At 41.7% G+C, this 21,310-nt stretch overlaps 2 protein-coding genes across 4 annotated transcripts; one reads left to right on the top strand and one right to left on the bottom strand.

Annotated features, from left to right (window-relative positions):
* Positions 1-4,410: 4,410 nt before the first annotated feature.
* gprc6a (G protein-coupled receptor, class C, group 6, member A) lies at positions 4,411-8,682 on the top strand. Its single transcript, XM_053651716.1, has 6 exons — positions 4,411-4,610; positions 5,072-5,360; positions 5,493-6,275; positions 6,741-6,932; positions 7,321-7,444; positions 7,564-8,682. The coding sequence occupies exons 1-6, from the start codon at positions 4,438-4,440 to the stop codon at positions 8,565-8,567; spliced, it is 2,565 nt and encodes an 854-aa protein (XP_053507691.1). The 5' UTR covers positions 4,411-4,437; the 3' UTR covers positions 8,568-8,682.
* A 3,040-nt stretch (positions 8,683-11,722) lies between these two features.
* Positions 11,723-21,274, bottom strand: kpna5 (karyopherin alpha 5 (importin alpha 6)). 3 transcript variants are annotated; one of them, XM_053651382.1, is made up of 14 exons: positions 21,153-21,274; positions 20,159-20,295; positions 19,544-19,645; positions 19,239-19,338; positions 19,023-19,117; positions 18,691-18,822; positions 18,172-18,260; positions 17,853-17,952; positions 16,823-16,986; positions 16,658-16,736; positions 16,328-16,453; positions 13,880-14,007; positions 13,386-13,564; positions 11,723-13,310 (listed from the first exon to the last, which is right to left on the bottom strand). In XM_053651382.1, exons 1-14 carry the CDS (start codon positions 21,154-21,156, stop codon positions 13,123-13,125), a joined length of 1,623 nt encoding a protein of 540 aa, XP_053507357.1. In that variant the 5' UTR covers positions 21,157-21,274; the 3' UTR covers positions 11,723-13,122. The 3 variants fall into 3 exon arrangements, with proteins under 3 accessions (XP_053507357.1, XP_053507358.1, XP_053507356.1); XM_053651383.1 differs by having other exon boundaries at positions 20,159-20,292; XM_053651381.1 differs by lacking the exon at positions 21,153-21,274 and having other exon boundaries at positions 20,159-20,302.
* Positions 21,275-21,310: the final 36 nt, after the last annotated feature.

Raw genomic sequence — 21,310 nt, 5'->3', positions numbered from 1 at the left:
ATAAATCTATTAAAATGATCTCAGTTTGAACACAAAATAAAACCATTTACTTGTCATTGATGAGAACTTTTTTGAAACTGATGCTTTCATTTTACTGCAGTAAAGTTTATAAACTCAGGGTTAGGGTTAGGGTTAGGTTAACCCTAACCCAAAAAAAGAAATGTCCCTTTTTCAGGAGAGTGTATTTTAAAGATAATTTTGTAAAATCAGAATAATCTTTTTCACTCTTGTTCAATGAACCATAAACACATTATTGTACATGCACCTGTGGAGCAGTCCTTAAGACACAAACAGTTTACAGGTGGAAGGTGATTAAGGTCACAGGTACAGTAACTTAGGACACTAAAGAGACCTTTCTACTGACTGTGAAAAACACCAGGAAAAAGATGTCTAGGGTTCCTGATCTCCTGCGTGAACATGTCATAGACCTGCTGCAGGGAGGCATGAGGACTGCAGATGTGTTCAGAGCAATAAACTGCAATGTCTGTAATGTAAGACGCCTGAGACGTGCTACAGGGAGACAGGAAGGACAGTTGATCGTCCTCGCAGTGGAAAATTACATGTAACCATGTGTCCTCCAGACGTGATGGAGAACTTGCAGATACTTTAGTGGAAGAGTGGAGGAACATCTCACAGCTAGAACTGACCAATCTGGTGCAGTCCATGAGGATGAGATGCTCTGTAGTACTTAAAGCAGCTGGAGAACACCAGATACTGACTGTTCCTTCTGATATCCACCTCCACCTTGTTCAGGGACTCATTATTCCATTTCTGTTCCTCAAACGTCTGTAAAACGTCTTCAGTTTAAGTCTCAGTTGTTGAATCTTTTTATGTTCATACAAATCTTTACACACGTTAAGAAATTTGCAGGAAATAAAAACAGTTGAAAGTAGGAGGACGTTTCTTTCTTTTGCTGAGTTTATATATATATATATATATATACATTTCATACGCACTGCCATGTGATCAGCAGCATTTAAGCCCAAGTGGTGTTCTACACACACACACACACACACACACACACACACACACACACACATATTTAATGTTTAATATTTAACATCATTGTTAATTTTACCTTGTGAAAGTTCCTCAATGCATCTCACTGTGGAGAATTTGGAGTCTCCCTGAACATAAAATTATGCAGAAACTTTTCTGGGAGTCAAAGTTTCTTTTTGATCTGAACTTGTCATGGCCGTGAAGAACATTTAGCAAAAAGCAAAAGCCTCACTTTCATATTGTTTTCTTGAATTCTTAGTAAATCAGGGCCTTATTGTGAAGAGCACAAATTCAGTTAAATTTTATTTGTATAGTACTTTTATCAGTGGAAATTATCACAAAGCAGCTTTGCTGAAATCCGTATTCAGATTTAGATCACTTTTTAAAAAACTGTCACTTTTGCCCTCATTCAGGATTGCATGAATATGCAAATTAGTAAATGCAAATTAGACACACCCACTGTTTTCTGTTAATTAGAAAATGGTCAAATTAATCAGTACAATAAAAATATTGTATTAATATCAAATAATCATGATTTGAAGAAAAATAATGTGATTATGATTTTTTGTAATTTACATTGAGTGCAGCACTTTAGAGCCTCACATCACTGAGAGAATTTATGACGGTCTTATAGCTCCCTCCAATGGTCACGGCTGCTCCTGTTAACGGCCACCACAGAGGATCATCTATCTCCATCTCACTCTGTCTTCTGCATCCTCCTTTGTCACACCAACCACCTGCATGTCCTCCCTTACTAAATCCATAACCCTCCTCCTTGGTCTTCCTCTTCTCCTCATGCCTTGTGGTTCCTTCTTCAACATTCTTTCCCTGGTATACCCTGCATCCCTCCTCTGCACATGCCCAATCTTGCCTCTCTCAATTTGTGTCAAACTGTCCTAACTGCGCCATCCCTCTAATATACTCGGTATACACAGTTGACCCCAAGTATATAAACTCATTCACCTGCACCACCCCTACTCCTTGCAACCTCACCATTCCGTCACGCTCTCTCTCATTCATGCTTATGTACTCCATCTTCATTCCCCTTCTCTCCAGTGCATACCTCCACCTCTCCAGGTTCACCTCAACCTATTCCCTACTCTCACCACAGACAACAGTGTCATCCATGAACATCATAGTCCATGTCTGATCTCATCTGTCAACCTGTCCATCACCATTGCAAACAAGAAAAGGCTAAGAGCCGATCCTTGATGCAATCCCACCTCCACCTTGAACCAGTCCATCATTCCTACAGCACACCTCACCGCTGTCACATTGTCCTCATACATATCCTGCACCACCCTCACTTCTCTGCCACTCCTGACTTCCTCCTACAGTACCACACCTCCTCTCTCAGCATGCTGTCATATCTTCCCTAAATCCACAAACACACAATGCAACTACTTCTGGCCTTCTCTATACTTTCCATCAACACTCTCAAAGCAAACATTGCATCTGTAGTGCTCTTTCCTGGCATGAACCCATATTGCTGCCCACAGATCATCTCCTCTCCTCTCAGCTTAGCTCCCACTACTCTTTCCCATATGGTGAACTTCAGTTCGGTCACACTTCATGGTGTAGCTGATCAATTTTATGCTTCTGTAGTTACTGTAGCTCTGCACAGCTCCCTTATTCTTAAAAATCGGTACCAGTACACTTCTTCTTCACTCCTCAGGCATCCTCTCACTTTCCAGGATTTTGTTAAACAATCTGGTTAAAAACTCCACTGCCGTCTCTCCTAAACATTTCCATGCCTCCACTGGTATGTCATCTGGACCAACCGCCTTTCCACTTTTCTTCCTCTTCATATCTGTCCTCACTTCATCTTTACTAATACCCTGCACTTCCTGATTCACTATCTCCACATCATCCAACCTACTCTCTCGTTTTCTTTATTCATCAGCTTCTCCAAGTACTCCATCCACCTTCTCAACACACTCTCCTCACTTGTCAACACATTTACAACTGCATCCTTTATTACCCTAACCTGGAGCACATCCTAGTGTTAAATTCATACATTTAAAATCTATATCCTGAATGTATATATTTCTGTAAAGCTGCTCTGGGACAATGTCCACTGTTAAACACGTTACACAAATAAAACTGAATTGAATTGAAATGAATCCTTCCTGGCTCGGTCTGGCCAATCAGTACAAGTCCTTTTCTCCTTCCCTAGTGTCCAACTTCTCATACAAATCACCATATGCTATTTCCTTAGCCTTCACCACCTCACTAGTCACCTTGCACCACATCTCCATCTACTCCTGTCTACTTTCTTCATCTCTTTGACTATCCCAATTCTTTTTTTTTTTGCCAACCTGTTTCTCCTTATGCTTTCCTGTACTTCCTCATTCCACCACCAAGTCTCTTTGTCTTCCTTCCCCTGTCCAGGTGTTACACCTTCCTAGATGCCTCCCTCACTACTTCTGCAGTAGTTGCCCAGTTGTCCAGCACCTCTTTACCACCACTCAGTGCCTGTCTTACCTCCTCTCTGAATTCCATACAACAGTCTTCCACCTTCAGCTTCTACCATCTGATCCTTGGTTCAGACCTCACTCTCTTCCTACTCATCACCTCCAAAGACATCCTAAAAACCACCATCCAATGTTGTCTATCTACTCCATCCCCTGCCACCACCTTACAGTCTCTGATCTCTTTCAGGATGCATCTCCTGCATAGGACATAGTCCACCTGTGTGCACCTTCCTCCATTCTTATACGTCACTCTGTGCTCCTCCTTCTTCTTAAAAAATGTATTCACCACTTCAATTTCCATCCTCTTCTACCACCATCTGCCCTTCCACATTCCTTTCCGTGACACCGTAACTACCGTGGTCACTCAGGGTAAATCACTCTACTGATATTCCATAAAATGTAATAATTACAGTGTTGTGGTGTGGTTTCACATGTTCTCCTCATGTACGTGGGAGTTTCCTTTGAGTTCTCAGGTTTCCTCCCAAAAATGTGCTCCTAGGTGTACATGTGTTTGCATGGTAATGGACTATCGTCCCCTTCATGAAGAGTTCCTACTTCATGCTCGGTGTTCCTGGGATAAACTCCGGATACAACGCCACCTTGATGAGGATAAAGTGTTTACTGAAAGTGAGTGTGTGAGAGTTCTCGCTTTTTACAGTCGAGTGGAACGTCACATTCACAAGTCTAAAATCTTCAGTAACAAAGACAGAAACCAGAAAGAAAATCTGTATGCTTGAAGGCAATTACACGAGGGGAGGGGTTTGGATACGGGGTGTGTGTGTGTGTGTGTGTGTGTGTGTGTGTGTGTGTGTGTGTGTTTGTGTGTGTGTGTGTGTGTGTAAATGATGACTATAAGTGCTTAAGCAACCATGAAACATTCAAGTCATTCAAGGCAGTGAGACAGTACAGAGTGGAGCGTGTGTGTGTGTGTGTGTGTGTGTGTGTGTGTGACACACTGATAATAATGGAGATAACACTGTTGATGTTGCTCATGATTTTAAACCTTGCGTCTATAAATGTGGCCAAACGTATTGGAGTGTTTGCTCCCGGGAATATCATCATCGGGGGACTTTTTCCCATCCACACCGTAGTGGAGCAGCCAGGTAACTTCTCTGATCTCCAGACTGCCTGCACCATGTGAGTAACACACACATACACATACATACATACACACACACACACAAACACACACATTTCTCATTTACACATTTGTAATTTAATCTGCACTGTTAAGTCTGATGGAGTGTCTGTGATGATGTGGAGCTGATTTCCCTGCAAAGGCCCTGAGATCCTGAGAACACGCTGAATGAAATAACATACTCTGTGACTTTAAAGTAGAAAGTTACAACTGGTTGTGGTTGTAGAACGATGATCCAAACATATATCCAATCCACACAGAAATTGTTTATTAACCACAGAATCAAGCTCTATTTATGCAATTAGAATAAATGTACTTAAATAAAATGTTAGATTTCTCGTTTAGTGTGACATTAAAGCTAATTAACCACAACCATAACAATTTTGCTCATCTTTACCAAGGTGGCAATAATTTTTGAGCTGAAGATAACAGAGTTGAAGATATCTTTGTGTTTCTGCAGCCTGAGTCCGGCCGGTCTGGCTCATTCCCTGGCCATGATCCAAGCAGTGGAAACGGCAAACCTCTCACCTGCATTAACACACCTGGGCATCACTCTTGGATATCACATCCACGACACATGTTCAGACGTCACCACCGCGCTCAGAGCCACCAAGGATTTTACTGACGACTGTACATCTGGAACAAACACATCCCAATACGTCCGGCCCGTAAACGCAGTGATTGGCGCGTACCATTCTGAGATGTCCATTGCTGTGGCAAGAGAGCTCAACCTGCAGCTCATACCTCAGGTTCTCCTACTCCGTCTGTCTCTATCTATCTATCTATCTATCTGTCTGTCTGTCTGTCTGTCTATATATTTATCTGTCTATTCCATGTTTTGATCTTTCTGACAAAAACAGTTTTTTGTGTCCATTGTGCAGATAAGTTACGCTTCCACAGCAGACATTTTGAGTGATAAGAGTCGTTTCCCGGGTTTTTTGCGCACCGTCCCAAGTGACGTGCACCAGACGAGTGCCATGGTTCAGCTCCTGAGTGAGAGGAAGTGGACCTGGGTGGGTTTCCTGACCACGGATGGAGACTACGGACGTGCTGCTTTGGACAGTTTTGTGTCTCAGGCAACTAAAGCAGGCATCTGTGTGGCCTTCACAGAAATCCTCCCTGACTCTCTGAGCAATAAACACAAGCTGGAGGCCACAATCACTCACACTGTTCACACCATCCATACAAACCCAAAGGTGAGAGTCATCGTGTCGTTCGCAAAACCAGAGCACATGAAGAGTGTGTTTAGTTTGCTGATGGAGCTCAGCGCAGACCAGCGTCTCTGGATCGCAAGTGATAACTGGTCCATGGCGGGAGATGTGCTCAGTCCGGAGCAGCTGGAGCGTGTTGGATGGGTGCTGGGCTTTTCATTCAAAAACAAAAACATCACGAACTTTGAGGAATTTGTAAAACGTTTAGAACTGAACAGTGATGTTCAGAGGAACAACTCATTTCTCAAAGAGTTTTATTCCTCTTTTGCAACCTCAGTGAATGCAAGTGAGACAGTGAATGCAGTGGTTTCTACCAGTGCAGATAAGCTGATAGCAAGTGCTCAGGTGGGCGTGGTGTTCAGCGTTCAGATGGCAGTGAACGCGATCGCTCAGGCAGTGGCGCTCATCTGCAAAAACGACTGCATGGCTTCAGGAGCTGTAATACGCCAAGGGGTAATTCAGCACGCAAATTTGGCTACTAAACATCAGATAACTTACTGCTTACTGCTGTAAAAAATACACAAGTTAAAATAAGCAGTTAGCTGGCAAACACTGGTGCAGTGTCAGGTTTTGATAGCTGATTAGGGTAGCTAGATTAGCTCATTTTCCTAAACTATTGGCCCGGTTTACAATTGGCTGATCATATTCAACTTAGCAGAATGTTCTTTTAAATTTCCCGATCACACTCATACTGATATGTCATCACAATGCTAAAGAGAATCCAGTGTTTATCTGAATCTCAGCGTCTGATATACAGATTAAAGCAAATTTTGGGTGGAGACTCAGACTTTCACCCAGATTTACACTGGTGTAACATTATTATTAATATTATTATTATTATTATTATTTATCAGTAGTAGTAGTAGTAGTTGTTGTTGTTGCTATTATCTTGGGCTGATTACCTTGGTGATGTTGCAGCTGTTGTCTGCGTTAAGGACCAGAAGCTTCGAGTTGGATGGCGTCTTCTATGAGTTTAACGAGGATGGAGACATTAACCTCGGCTATGACGTCTCTCTGTGGAACACTGATGGAGGAAACGTGGAGACGCTGAATGTCGTATCTCACTATCAGCCGTCAGACAGCAGCCTGAACACCACCACCTTAACACTGGTCATTATTCACACTGAAACATGTCTGTCTCTCTGCCTGTCTGAGCCAGTCTCACTCTCACTTTGTCTGTCTGTATGCAGAATCTGTCTTACTCTCATTACTGTCTCTCTGTATGCAGAATCTGTCTTACTCTCATTACTGTCTCTGTGTATGCAGAATCTGTCTTACTCTCATTACTGTCTTACTGAATGCCGAATCTGTCTTACTCTCATTACTGTCTCTATGTATGCAGAATCTGTCTTACTCTCATTACTGTCTTACTGAATGCCGAATCTGTCCTACTCTCATTACTGTCTCTCTGTATGCAGAATCTGTCTTACTCTCATTACTGTCTATGTGTATGGAGAATCTGTCTCACTCTCATTTCTTGCTGTGTGTTTTGGATCAGAGTTTGGTGTCTAAATGCTCAAACAGTTGTGAACCGGGACAGTTTAAAAAAAGTTCTGAAGGTCAATACACCTGCTGTTATGAGTGTATCGACTGCGCAGAGAATCAGTACACCAACAACACAGGTAACACACACACACACACACACACACACACCTTTAACCCTGTATTTTTTCCACTGAAATATCTATGTATTCTGTGTGTGTGTGTGTGTGGGGGGGGGGGGGGTTTGTTGGTTTTTCAGACATGGATCAATGCTACAGCTGTGACATGAACAGTGAGTGGGCGGAGTCAGGCAGTTCACTGTGTAAGAAGAAGGAGGTGGAGTTTTTCTCCTGGAGTGACCCCTTTGCTGTGGTGCTGGTCTCTCTCTCAGTTCTCGGTGTGGTTGTGGTTTTTGCTGTATCGGTTCTTTTCTTGCAGCACCGAGGTTCTCCAGTGGTGAAGGCAGCTGGCGGCTCGTTGTGTCAGTTAATCCTGGTGTCTCTGAGTGGAAGCTTCGCAAGTGCCGTGCTGTTCGTGGGAAAGCCGACGGCTCTGCAGTGTAAAGTGCGTCAGGTTCTTTACGGCCTCAGTTTCACTGTGTGTGTGTCCTGCATCCTGGTCAAATCTCTGAAGATCCTGCTGGCATTCCACATGAACCTGATTCTAAAACAGCTGCTCCATCGCCTCTATAAGCCCTACACTATTGTGAGCATGTGTGTGGCATTGCAGGGCGTGACCTGTGCATGCTGGCTGATCCTGAAAAGCCCTAAGATGACATCTACCGTGTTTCTCAGGAGTATCCTGGAGGAGTGTGATGAGGGTTCATATGTGGCATTTGGAGTGATGCTGGGCTACGTCGCATTGCTAGCACTCGTGTGTTTTGTCTTTGCTTTCCAAGGACGCAAGCTTCCACAGAAATACAATGAGGCAAAATTCATCACATTTGGTATGCTCACCTACCTCATCGCATGGATCATTTTCATCCCGACATACGTCAACACAAAGGGGAAATACCTCCCAGCTGTGGAGATGATCGTCATCCTGATCTCCAGCTATGCTGTCCTGAGCTGCCACTTCCTCCCAAAGTGTTACATTATCTTATTCAGGAAGACGCAGAACACCAGAGACGCCTTTGTTAGGAGCATTTACGAATATTCCAAAAGGACTGTGGGAAATCTGCGTCCACCACAAACAGAGAAAAATGCACAGAAGACACCATATGCCACGTCCAACCCAAGTTTTGTTTCTGAAAACATGACATAGAAAAGCAAATAAAAACTAACATCCAGTTAAACACAAACATCTTACATTGTCATGCTTTTATTTTAGCAGTTATTTTTATTTCATTTCAAATGACACAGAGCAGAGAGAGAAGAATTTATACAGAGTGGGGGAAACAGACCAGTTAGAGGGTCTGATTTCAAAACCCTCAATTACAAATCTCAATTAAAAGCTCATACCTGACACAAAAACATCTCAGCTGATCAACACTGAACTTTTCCTGTTCCTTTACATGTTTGCCGCTCTAAAACAACGTTCACATCACATTCGTCTCTTTAGAGAATTAAAGTAGCTGTAAACACGAGAAATGGGAAAACAGAAAAAGTAACTAATGCAGAAGTAAAGATTTAAAACTGGTTCAGAAAACTTTCACACTCAAACTCAGCTTCAGACTTAAACACTGACAGAAGAATAAATATAACACCACACACACACACACACACACACACACACACACACACACACACACACACACAGCTGGTATGAGTATAGGTACAGAGTATGGTCCTCTCATTTTACAGTTTAATGTTATTTTCTCGGTAAATATAATTGCAGTTTATTATTTTTCAGTGAAGATGTGTTCACATTTGTTAAGAAGTGATTTAGTATAAAGAAATAAATTAGCAGTGATTGTTAAAGAACTGTTGAAAATTCTGAATAAGGAATGAAATAAAGACATAAAAAACCAGAGTGTGTGGTTTTGGTTTTTGCCTCAAACTGGATGTACAGGTCGAGTGAGGGGAAAATCCTGTAACATCATCATAATACTCTTTACTCTCGGATTCTTCACTGATGATGTCATAATTGTGTTTTGGCTGGAGGCCATTTTTAGGGAATTAAATTTCATCTCTTTTTCACATTTCAGGCCTCTGACAGTAAAACACTCGAATGGGTTCAGGGATCAGATATGTTCACACACTGAACCAGTGCTTGAATTTCTCATACACTGTAAGTTTCTCACTGTCTCAGTGTGTCTCACTGTATGTAAGTGTCTCACTGTCTCAATGTGTCTCACTGTAAGTGTCTGTGTCTCACTGTAAGTGTCTGTGTCTCACTGTAAGTGTCTGTGTCTCACTGTATGTAAGTGTCTCACTGTCTCAATGTGTCTCACTGTATGTAAGTGTCTCACTGTCTCAATGTGTCTCACTGTATGTCAGTGTATCAAGTGATACGACCACATCACCCCGATCTTATCCACACTGCATTGGCTCCCAGTGAAATTTCACATTGATTATAAAATACTATTATTGATCTATAAAGCACTGAATGGTCTCGCACCACAGTACTTGAGAGAACTTTTGGTCTTTTGTGATCCGCCACGCCTACTTCCATCAAAAGGTGCAGGATATTTTTTGGTACCTGGAATAGTGAAGGCTACAGCAGGGGGAAGAGCTTTCTCTTACAGAGCCCCACAGTTATGGACCAGTCTTCCGATTAGTGTTCGGGACTCAGACACAATCTCAGTGTTTAAGTCTAGGCTTAAAACGCATTCGTTTACGCAAGCATTTTGTGAACAGTTTTTTTCTTAGATAAAGGAGCAGATCTAGAGACTCTCAGGTATAGAGTGTTCTGGTGAACTGAGATGTTTGGATGCTGTCAACCCCCCCTACACACACACACACACTTTCACACCTTCACCCAGGTGTGTTGATGGTGGAGTGTCTGGCTGCATTATGTCCCAGGGAGTCCTCATGTCTGTGTTCCCTTCTGGATCTCCCTTTTAGTTATGATGTTATAGCTAGTCTTGCCGGAGTCCCTGCTTTCACTCACATAAAGTACATGGTCCTTAACCATTATAGGACAATAAAGCATACTTAATCATTTCTCTCTCTCTCTTTCTGTCGAGCTGCACATGATACTCCTGAGATGCCAGTGATCCTGACCCCTTCTGCTCTCCGGACCTGCCTGATCCATCCTGATGCAGTACTTCTGGTTGGAGTTCCCATCAGTTGGAAGTCACATGCTGCTGCTGAGGATGTCCCACATGGTGCAGACTAAAGATCACTGAGATTACTGAGGACGGTTCCACTTAAACACCATAAAGATGCTTTGGACCTCAGTTCATATGAACAGTTATGCTGTGATAGCTTTAGCACTACAATTACCACAAACAGTTCTGCACTCGAGTCTCCATCAGTGAACAGTGGAGAAGTTCAACAAAACAGACTTCCTGTAGAAACTGTAATGAATTTCCTGCTTACACAACTGCACTATTTGAGCATGTAGTATTAGTACATTTATAGAAGGGGTGTATTTATTTATAATCGCACTATCCGGTGTCACCCAGATGAGGATGTGTTCACTTTTGAGTCTGGTTCCTCTCAAGGTTTCTTCCTCATATCGTCTCAGGGAGTTTTTCCTCACCACCGTCGCCTCTGGCTGCTCATTAGAGATAAATTCATACATTTAGCATCTATATCCTGAGTGTATATATTTCTGTACCGCTGCTCTGGGACAATGTCCACTGTTAAACACGCTACCCTAATAAAACTGAATTGAAAAAAGATTAATAAAAAAAAATTTCTCTCTGAAGACGTGTTGGTGATGGTTTAATGTCAGACGTTTTGGGACTCTTTATGCTGATTACTCATTGTCTCGTCTCCAGCAAATCCTCAGAGAACATCAGTGACGTGTTTAGAAAAACAATCTCGCATTCATGTCTATAAAGAGAGAGCAGCCTTGAATTCTCAGAAAATTCCAACATAAGTGTGTACTGTCATCTCCTTAATCTGGTCTAATTATTAAACACGAAGACACACTGAGCTGTGTGACAAATTCTACAAAAGTTTGGTCTGAAAACTCAACAGTGGTCAAAACACACACCTTACAATGTTTACAAGTAAAAAAAACTAAACTAAACAATAGTTTTATGAATGACTCAAAAGGTTTTAACCTACAAACAAACTCTGACCAAGCTTAAATGTATAAACAAACAAATAGATAAATAAATATTTTATTTAGTAAACTTTTCTTGCTGAGACTCATACATGAAATATCTCTGGTTTTAAATAAACAATATTTACACAATACCGTGAGAATGAGTTAAATTTCATGCAGCTGGAGTTTAAATAGTGAATTTCAGATCTTGTCACGTAAGCAAAATTTAGCAGTAAATTATAGCACTTTTAAACACAGAGTGTACCAGAACATTTTATTTGTTCTATTTCATTTTACACAATTTCGACATTCTGATGCCCTTTATGCTGCACATCAGTACAGACACTGACTTTCCCCAATGAGGAAGAAAGCAACCTGAAAATCATGGTACAAACATGAGAAATATTACAGCATTATACTGCATGTGCTTCTGTAACAATCTCGTTTGCTCGAGTTGCCTCCATTTGGCCAAACAAAATGATCAATGAAATTGAATGTCGTCATTAATAAACAACAGAGCATGCTAAAGAAGCAACTCAAAAACAAACATTTATTAAGAAAAACAAACCAATTAAAAGTTTAATTCCACACCAAAATAACATAAAACTCAATTTCTCCTAGCATGCTTCCTAGAAAGTCCAGCATTAGCATTCTACATTGTGGAGAAACTTCATAGTTTATTAATTATTCAGATCATTTTCCAGGGCTGCCACGCCTTCAACATGGGGCTGTGTTCCAATTACATTATTAAACAGATGCTTGTCCACTTCCCTCGGCAGCCATGTTAAAGCCTGTTCCATTACACTGTCTTGACTGAACAGTATTCAATGTGCATTAGACGAGGAAGCGAGTCGAGGTCTCTGTAGATTTACCCAAGAAGCTCTGTACCTGAACAAGGTCATCAACACTCCAGGTGTTCAGCAGTGACTTGTTCAGCTCTGAGTGCACACTTGTGGGAAGTGTTTAAGTGGACATGGGTGAAATCCAGAGTCACAGGTGAGAAACACAAACAGAATAAAAACTTTCACTAAAAGGAACAGCGAATTATCACACTGTAGCTCACAAAAAACACTGCAATCCCATCAGCCCCAATAAATACCACTGCACTGTAGTGACTCGGAGTCTGGATCTGACCTCCCCATAAACACACGCACGCACGCACTTTTTCTGATGTAAAATTGACCGCTGACTGAAAATGCATCTTTTCATGCCGACTCACTCATCTACATGTGTTTATTTTCAGAAATAAATAAAGAGTACAGAAGTTCGGAGAGGGAATTAGTGTAAAACAAAACAGCAATAATCTGGGTATGTTTAATCTGGGCGTGTCTGACACTGGTGTGTCCAACATGGGCGTGTCCTGTAAAGCTGATTGGGTGACGAGCAGTTTGTATTTCAGAGCGAGAACTCAAGTGCCAGCATCCTGCTGATCAGTACAGGGTTAAAGAGGTAGCTTCACATTTCAGAAGGGATGTAAATATTAGGGACACCAGTGCTAATGTCTTAACAATAATAATAATAATAATAATAATAGAAAGACAGAGACAGTTCTGGCTTGAAAAAGTCTAAGCTCAGAAGTCCAACAGGAAGTTGTATCTGTGTGTGTACTGGGATGGAGATCGAGGGAGAAATGGAAGAAGAGATGGAGGGATGGAGGTACTTAGAGCTGGAAGCGGTCCATGGGTCCATGGTGCTGTTGGAAAATGTACTGGTCCTGATTCTGGTCCACCTGAGGGGCGATGCTGGCATCCTCCTCCTCCACGCCAAAGTAATGCTCAATTAAATCAAATGCTTTCTGATAGATCTCCTGATTCTCGTGGCTCTGCAGGAACTCGATCTTATCCAAACCTGCAGCACAAACATTCTAAAGTTACTTAAAACAATAGCAACAACTTGCATGCGTGTGTGTGTGCGCGCATGTACCGTATGCCTCCTCAATGAGCGCGCAGTATGGATTAATGCCTGTGCCGTTCTGTTTCGATTCCTGCTCCCCCAGCCGGAGGATATTCTCCAGACCATTCAGAGAAACTTGAACAATTTTTGAGTCCATCACCGTCAGCAGGTCACACATGGGCTTAATGCAGTTTAGAGACACCAGGTACCTGTCAGACACACAAACACACACACCTTAATTAAAAGCTTACTGAAACCTACCCGTATACATGTTAACTTGGCCTGTTCTCCATCTTAAGTTTGTGTAATTGCCAAAGAAACCTGGCTAAACTACTAAACACACTGCATGACAGCAGTTCTCTCTCTCTCTCTTTCTGTGTGCGTGCGTGTGTGTGTGTGTGTGTGTGTGTGTGTGTGTGTATATATAGTTGTGTGTGTTCAGTAAGAAACACATCGTAAACGTGAGCTCACTGTTGAAGTAAATATTATTGTGTGTTGATGTTAATCAGAGGTGTGTGAGGAACCTGATTTGCTCTGGTGTTCCCCCGCTGGTGGCGTTGGTTATGGCCCACGCTGCTTCCTTCCGTGTGCGGAACTCTGCTTTCTGTAAGATCTCGATCAGTACGGGGAAAATGTTGGCATCGATCACCGTCTACATAAAGAAGTACAATGAACACCACATCAGCTTCCATTCACACTACACCGTTACGCTCCATCGCCACGCTCCACCGTTACGCTCCATCACCACGCACCACCGTTACGCTCCTCCCAGCTGGTGTTTACTACAATGCATCCGGAAAGTATTCACAGCGCTTCACTTACTCCACATTTTGTTATGTTACAGCCTTATTCCAAAATGGATTAAATTCATCAAATTCTACAAACAATACCCTATAAGGACAACGTGAAAGAAATTTGTTTGAAATCTTTGCAAATTTATTAAAAATAAAAAAACAAAAAAAAGCACATGTACATAAGTATTCCCAGCCTTTGCCATGACATTCAAAATTGAGCTCAGCTACATCCTGTTTCCACTGATCATCCTTGAGATGTTTCTACAACTCGATTGGAGTCCACCTGTGGTAAATCCAGTTGATTGGACATGATTTGGAAAGGCACACACCTGTCTATATAAGGTCCCACAGTTAACACTGCATGTCAGAGCATAAACCAAGCCATGAAGTCCAAGGAAATGTCTGTAGACCGCCGAGATAGGACTGTATCGAGGCACAGATCTGGGGAAGGGTACAGAAATATTTCTGCAGCACTGAAGGTCCCAGTGAGCACAGTGGCCTCCATCATCTGTAAATGGAAGAAGTCTGGAACCAGCAGGACTCTTCCTAGATCTAGCTGCCCGGGCAAACTGAGCGATCGGGGGAGAAGGGCCTTATTCAGGGAGGAGACCAAAAACCCGATGGTCACTCTGACAGAGCTCCAGTGTGTCTCTGTGGAGAGAGGAGAACCTTCCAGAAGAACAACCATCTCTGCAGCACTCCACCAATCAAGCCTGTATGGTAGAGTGACCAGACGGAAGCCACTCCTCAGTAAAAGGCACGTGACAGCCCGCCTGGAGTTTGCCAAAAGACACCTGAAGGACTCTCATTCCATGAGAAACAAAATTCACTGGTCTGATGAAACAAAGATTGAACTCTTTGGCCTGAATGGCAAGCGTCATGTCTGGAGGAAACCAGGCAATACTCATCACCTGGCCAATACCATCCCTACAGTGAAGCATGGTGGTGACAGCATCATGCTGTGGGGATGTTTTTCAGCGGCAGGAACTGGGAGACTAGTCAGGATCGAGGGAAAGATGAATGCAGCAATGTACAGAGACGTCCTTGATGAAAACCTGCTCCAGAGCGCTCTGGACCTCAGACTGGGGCGAAGGTTCTTCTTCCAACAGGACAACGACCCTAAGCACAAAGCCAAGATAATGAAGGAGTGGCTACAGGACAACTCTGTGAATGTCCTCGAGTGGCCCAGCCAGAGTCCAGACTTGAACCCGATTGAACATCTCTGGAGAGATCTGAAATTGGCTGTGCACTGATGCTCCACATCCACCCTGATGGAGCTTGAGAGGTCCTGCAAAGAAGAATGGGAGAAACTGCCCAAAAATAGGTGTGCCAAGCTTGTAGCATCATTCTCAAAAAGACTTGAGGCTGTAATTGGTGCTAAAGGCGCTTCAACAAAGTATCGAGCAAAGGCTGTGAATACTTATATGCATGTGCTTTTTTTGCTTTTTATTTTTAATAAATTTGCAAATATTTCAAACAAACTTCTTTCACGCTGTCATTATGGGGTATTGTTTGTAGAATTTTGAGGAAAATAATTAATTTAATCTATTTTGGAATAAGGCTGTAACATCACAAAATGTGGAAAAAGTGAAGCGCTGTGAATACTTTCCGGATGCACTGTACATCTCTGCAGGTCCTCTTTATAACCAGCACATTGTGCACGGAAGGAGCCTGCCCTGGTGCACCCTGGGCAATGTTCAGTATCATACTGCTCAGCGGCTAATCCTTCCACCACAATGGTTCCACTATGAAGTGGTACCTCGACACGAAAAGAAGACCAGCACATAAAAGAGAGCTTTTTTCTGTACAGAAAACATGACTCCAGAACTGAATTTACACACAGATTTTTAACACTAATTAAACCATAGGAATTTTTTTATTATTATTTATATTATAGTTTGTATTATAACCCAAACACAACAAGCATGTGTGAAACTGGCAGTAAAAATGTATTGTTACATTAAAATTGAGCCTCATATACACCACAAACACATGCCATTTTAATAGGAACATCTGTAAACCTGCACATTCAAGCAGTTCTCCAATAATTTTCACACACACACATACTTTTTTTATATATATATATATTTATTTTTTTAAATTTTATTTGTGTATGTACGTATGTATGTATGCGTGTTTGTGGTGGTGCAATGGACAGTTTTCAGTCGAGATGTTTACCTGAATCTGCGCTCGGTTCCCTGCTGTGATGTTTGAAACGGTCCAACATGCTTCTTTCTTTATTGACTCTTTAGGGCTGCTGAGCAGGTGAAGGAGACAGGGTAAAGCTGAACAGTTCAGGATCACCTAACACACAAAAATAAATATACACAGACTAATATATATATATATATATATGTTTTATACACACATACATATACATATAGAAATAAACATATAAAAGCTGTGGGTGTGATGGTCAGGTTTCCATATTTCTAATGCTAAATAATCTAAGGTTTGTGCTGGATTATGAGTCTTTAGAATGTGTACATTAAGCACTCGCTTGTGTACCTGAGTCTGAATATCGTCTCCAGTCACGATGTTTCCCACGGCCCGCAGTGAAGGAGACACCACTTTATAATCACTGTGCCTGCAGAACCCATAAAGAACCGCTATTCAGAGCTGGGGTACCGAGTTACACTAAACACAGTGGTGTGTGTGTGTGTGCGCGCTTACATGAGCAGCTCCACTAATCTGCGACAGACCCCCGAGTCAATCACGGCCTGGATTTTCTCATTTGGACCGTCAGACAGATAGGAAAGCGCCCAGCAGGCATCTGCTAAAACATCTGGATCACTGCTAAACAGCAGTCTGGAGAGGACACTGAGACACGGAGACACCTGAGAAAATAAAACACACTCTGATTCAATCAGAGACACACACAAACACACACATATTTCTACACCTTTTAAATACTTATATAAAAAAGTTTTTCATTCCTATTTACAGATTCTGGTATTTCTGTCTTGTTATTATTTGTTGTAGAAACTGCTGCAACACTTTTCTATATTTTGAGTAGAAATATGAATTATTGTTAAATTATTGTGTAGTTTTGGTGATAAGCGTTCTCATATAATAGTTTTCTTCAAATTAAATTATTTTCATCAAATAACCAAGCTTATTCAGATGGTAGGGTCAGAGTTCAGGCTCAGGCATGATTCAGTGTCCCTGCCTTGCTCAAGGGCTCAAGCGCAGTAGCTGGACACTGTTGGGGCTCGAACTCAGAACCTTCTGATCTGTAACCCAGAGCCTTTAGGGTAAGGGTAAACAAACCTTTCGCGGACACACCTTGTGTAGTTGTTTTTTAAGGCATTTATTTCTGAACCAGTACACCCTGCCACTCGAGGTGCTCTTTCTTTTGGGTACCAGCTTGGACTCTCACTCACCTTTTTAGAATGAAGCACTCATCTTTTTGCTAATATTAAGTGCTAGTTCACCTAAAAGTTCTAGTTTGTGGTCCTGCACAGCACACCTGGTGAACTAGCTTCTGATTGGTCATCTAGAGACAGTTCACCTGCTTGTTTTATTGGCTGTAATTTCCCCTTTTAAAACTTAAGAGGACGCTCAATAATAATAATAATAATAATAATGCTGTTAGTTATTTATAGTTCTTATGATTTGAAAGTCCTAGTTATGATGATGTAAAAACATAATAAATCCGCACACATCACAGGACAGCAGTGAGTGGGTGTACAGGTGTGTGTACCTTGCTGAAGTCTGGTGGAGGGTTTTTACCTCTGCAAAGGTTAGATAAAGCCCACACAGCATTTCGAGTGGTGGTGAGACGGTTAGATTTCGCAAGTAACCTACAGAAACACACACACACACACACACACACACACACAAATAACAGATATAGTAAGTGGTGGAGTCATTTTTGTTTAACAGCATTATATCCTGTACAATATACTGATAAAAAGTGATTTTGAGGATGATGATGAAGGCGGGTTAGAGTGATGATGGCGGCGAGTTAGAGCGATGTAACTGGTAAAGCGATGTAAAGCGATGTCCCTAATCACACTCACTGCTGTAGTGAAGGGAGTATTCCACAGTTCAGGACAAAATCTCTACACTCTGCATTATCCCCAGCAATGTTTCCAAGTGCCCACACAGCCTGTGTGTACACACACACACACACACACACACAGTGTTAATCTATTAACATAAACTGTTTTGCATGATCTTTAACTTAACCCTAACCTTCACAATAACTAGTTTCTGTATAACATTTAGTTCAACTGACTCTGTTAATTTAATGCTTATGAAACTAACTACAGTTAAATAATTCATTAAACTACCGTTAATCATTACCTTTACATATCTTCAACTCATCTACCAACTGTGCAATCAGTAAATTACTTTATTAAACTAACTTAATCACCCAGCTTTACTCACGCCTAACCAGCATTAAACCGGGTACTATTAAAGTAGTCATTATCAAACTACAGATCAGTACTTTAGCGGTTACTGAACCAGTCCAGCTAACCTGCTACACCTAGCTCATTAAACTGGCTATGGCTGACCTCACTAATACTAATGCTCACCTGCTCCTGCACATCTTCATACTCAGAGTTGAGCAGCTCGATGAAAATAGGAACAGCTCCTGTTTCAATCACCACTTTAGTGTGCAGGAATGTTCCGGAGGCGATGTTGGTCAGGGCCCAGGCTGCTTCAAACTACACAGAGAGGAAAAAATACAAATAAAAACAACAATTTATTAACAAGTAACTCATGAACACACATACTAAGCAATGAAACAGCTTTAATGCTATAACCCTCATGCTAACGCTAATGCTACAGCTAACACCCATACTGAGCAATCTAAATTTAAAAAGACTTTATCTGCATGTCTGTGTGCAGTGTTGATGTTTCTCACCTGCAGGGTGCAGTTATCGCTCCTCTTCAGAAACTCTACAAACCTGCTCACTACACCGAGCGTGGCGATGACCTCATCAATGGGTGGGTTGGGCTCTGCACAGAGTGAAATTAGTAAGGAGTTTATTTAAATGAAGAAACACACCACAGATAATCAGGATACAAACCCCAGATATTTGGGGGTTAAAGGTGATGAAGGGATTAAAGAGTTTTGTACCTTTGGAGAGTAATTTCCTGAATTTCTGCGTGGCGAGGAGCTGCTGGTCCGCGTCTTCAGAAAAGATCATCTGAATCATGTCTGGAGTTATAACTGCGTCCTGCAGGAGACAAAAAACACCGCCACAAACACACCTGTGATTAAACCTGCAGTCATTTACCAGCACCAATAAAACACCCTCACACACTTCACTGCTCATGCTAACTTCATCGTGGCTGCTGTAAGAGAGAGTAGTGTATGGTTTGGGATGCAGCCCCTGAGTGTAACACAGAAGGAGATTTCTGGAACAGCTGAAGGTCACTCACTGAGGACATGGGCACGGTGGAGCTGATGTCTGGATCCTGGATGGGACACTCGAGCATGGACTCGTCACACGATGGGGCAGACACGTTCCTCCTCTTAAACAGCTGCATGCAGGAAAAGAAAATTCATGAACAGCTGAGTGGTGTAACACGTGCCTCAGGGTCATTGAAGTATTTTATATATATACACACATATATAAAATATATACAAAACAATTATGCAGAAAATTTGACATTTTATTTCAGACAGTAATTTCTATATCAATGCATCACTCATTGCCATGGCGATGGTGAACGACCGTATCGGCAGAAACTCAGCTTCTATAAAGACGTTGAACACTGTACAGTGACTAGATGGACAGAAAGGGGTGTGGTTTATCTGATACTACTTCCTGTTTATTACCCCTCCCTGTTGTTAACCAAGCCCTTCCCACTTGATTAAAACAGTAGGAACATTTCAGGTGGATCTCAGAAGTAGTAGAGCATCAAACAGCCTTCAGACGGCCAGTGAGGACGCGTAGTGCACAATGCGGTCACTTTAAATCAGCAGTGCAGTGTTTAGTCATTATTAGTGTTTACTGTGTGTGTTTACAATGTGTGATGATGTGAATGATCCACCTGCTCTTCTCTCTTCTGTTTGCGAAGTTGAATTCCCTCCTCCTCTCTGCGCCGTCGCATCTCCTGTGGGTTCAGCGCTTTGTTCTTGTAGCTCTTCATCCTATAATTCTCTTTTCCTGGACTCGCCATCGCCCCTTCTGACATCAAACAGGAAACAGTTCCAAATCGGTACTTTCAGACTTGCAGTGTGTTTATTTTATATATTTCCCTTTTCACACAAACATCAGATACAAGTGTGAAAACTCCTACAGTCTTTCACACACAAAATTACTTTTTTATGGTTCTAAAACAATACAAATACCATATATTAATTTAAATAAACTTGTAAAGCAACAATGTGATTTTATCCTATTAAATAAAGTTAATAAACTGCGTATTTCAGTCTACAGCAGCACATCAAAGTTCTTTCTCAGTGTTCAGGATTTAAAATGTTCATGTGTAATTTTCACTAAACCAGCATTTAAAAGCACAGAAATGAAGATCCACAGGTCCATGCAGCAACAAACCCCTTTAAACTGCTTTAATCTGCAACCCTGAGCTTCCTGATGCGTGTCCACCACAATTTAAGACCCTAACATTGTATTATAACTATTGTAAATTATTGTAAATGTTTCATCTCTTTTTTTGTCCTGCAAGCTTCATATCTGACCAGTCACTTGGTTTCAGATTAAAACCCACTGCCCAGATGTTTTAGTCCTGATCCACATCTCTAACTTCTACACCTCGGCAGTTCCACCTAGATGTGAAATATTTTAAGATAAACACGACAGGTAAATCAGGTAGAAACACACTGAATAAAGTCTTCTGTGCAGTTTAATAATACCCGCTTATGCTAACATCGATAGCTAGCTAATAAACCCAAGCTAATGAACTAGCCGTGTTAGCTTAGCTACACCACCACAAACGAGTATTTCTGATATTCTAATTTATTCACATTTACAGCGGATTAAATTCCAAAATCATGAGCAGTAAGGAAACACTGAGCGACTCTCACCCATCTACTCTCAGAAATGAGCTGTGCGCGTTATTAATTTCCTTATCTCTCCCTTCTACTATCACTCCCACTGATGAGGGCAATATGGCGGGCAAAAGATACTGACGGCTCTCAACATCACTTCCGGTGCTACTTCCGACTGTACTTTTTGCTTCATA

This window comes from Ictalurus furcatus, chromosome 20 (assembly GCF_023375685.1).
Source record: "Ictalurus furcatus strain D&B chromosome 20, Billie_1.0, whole genome shotgun sequence".
NCBI classification, from domain to species: Eukaryota; Metazoa; Chordata; class Actinopteri; order Siluriformes; family Ictaluridae; genus Ictalurus; species Ictalurus furcatus.
This window is presented reverse-complemented; position numbering and strand designations above follow the sequence as displayed.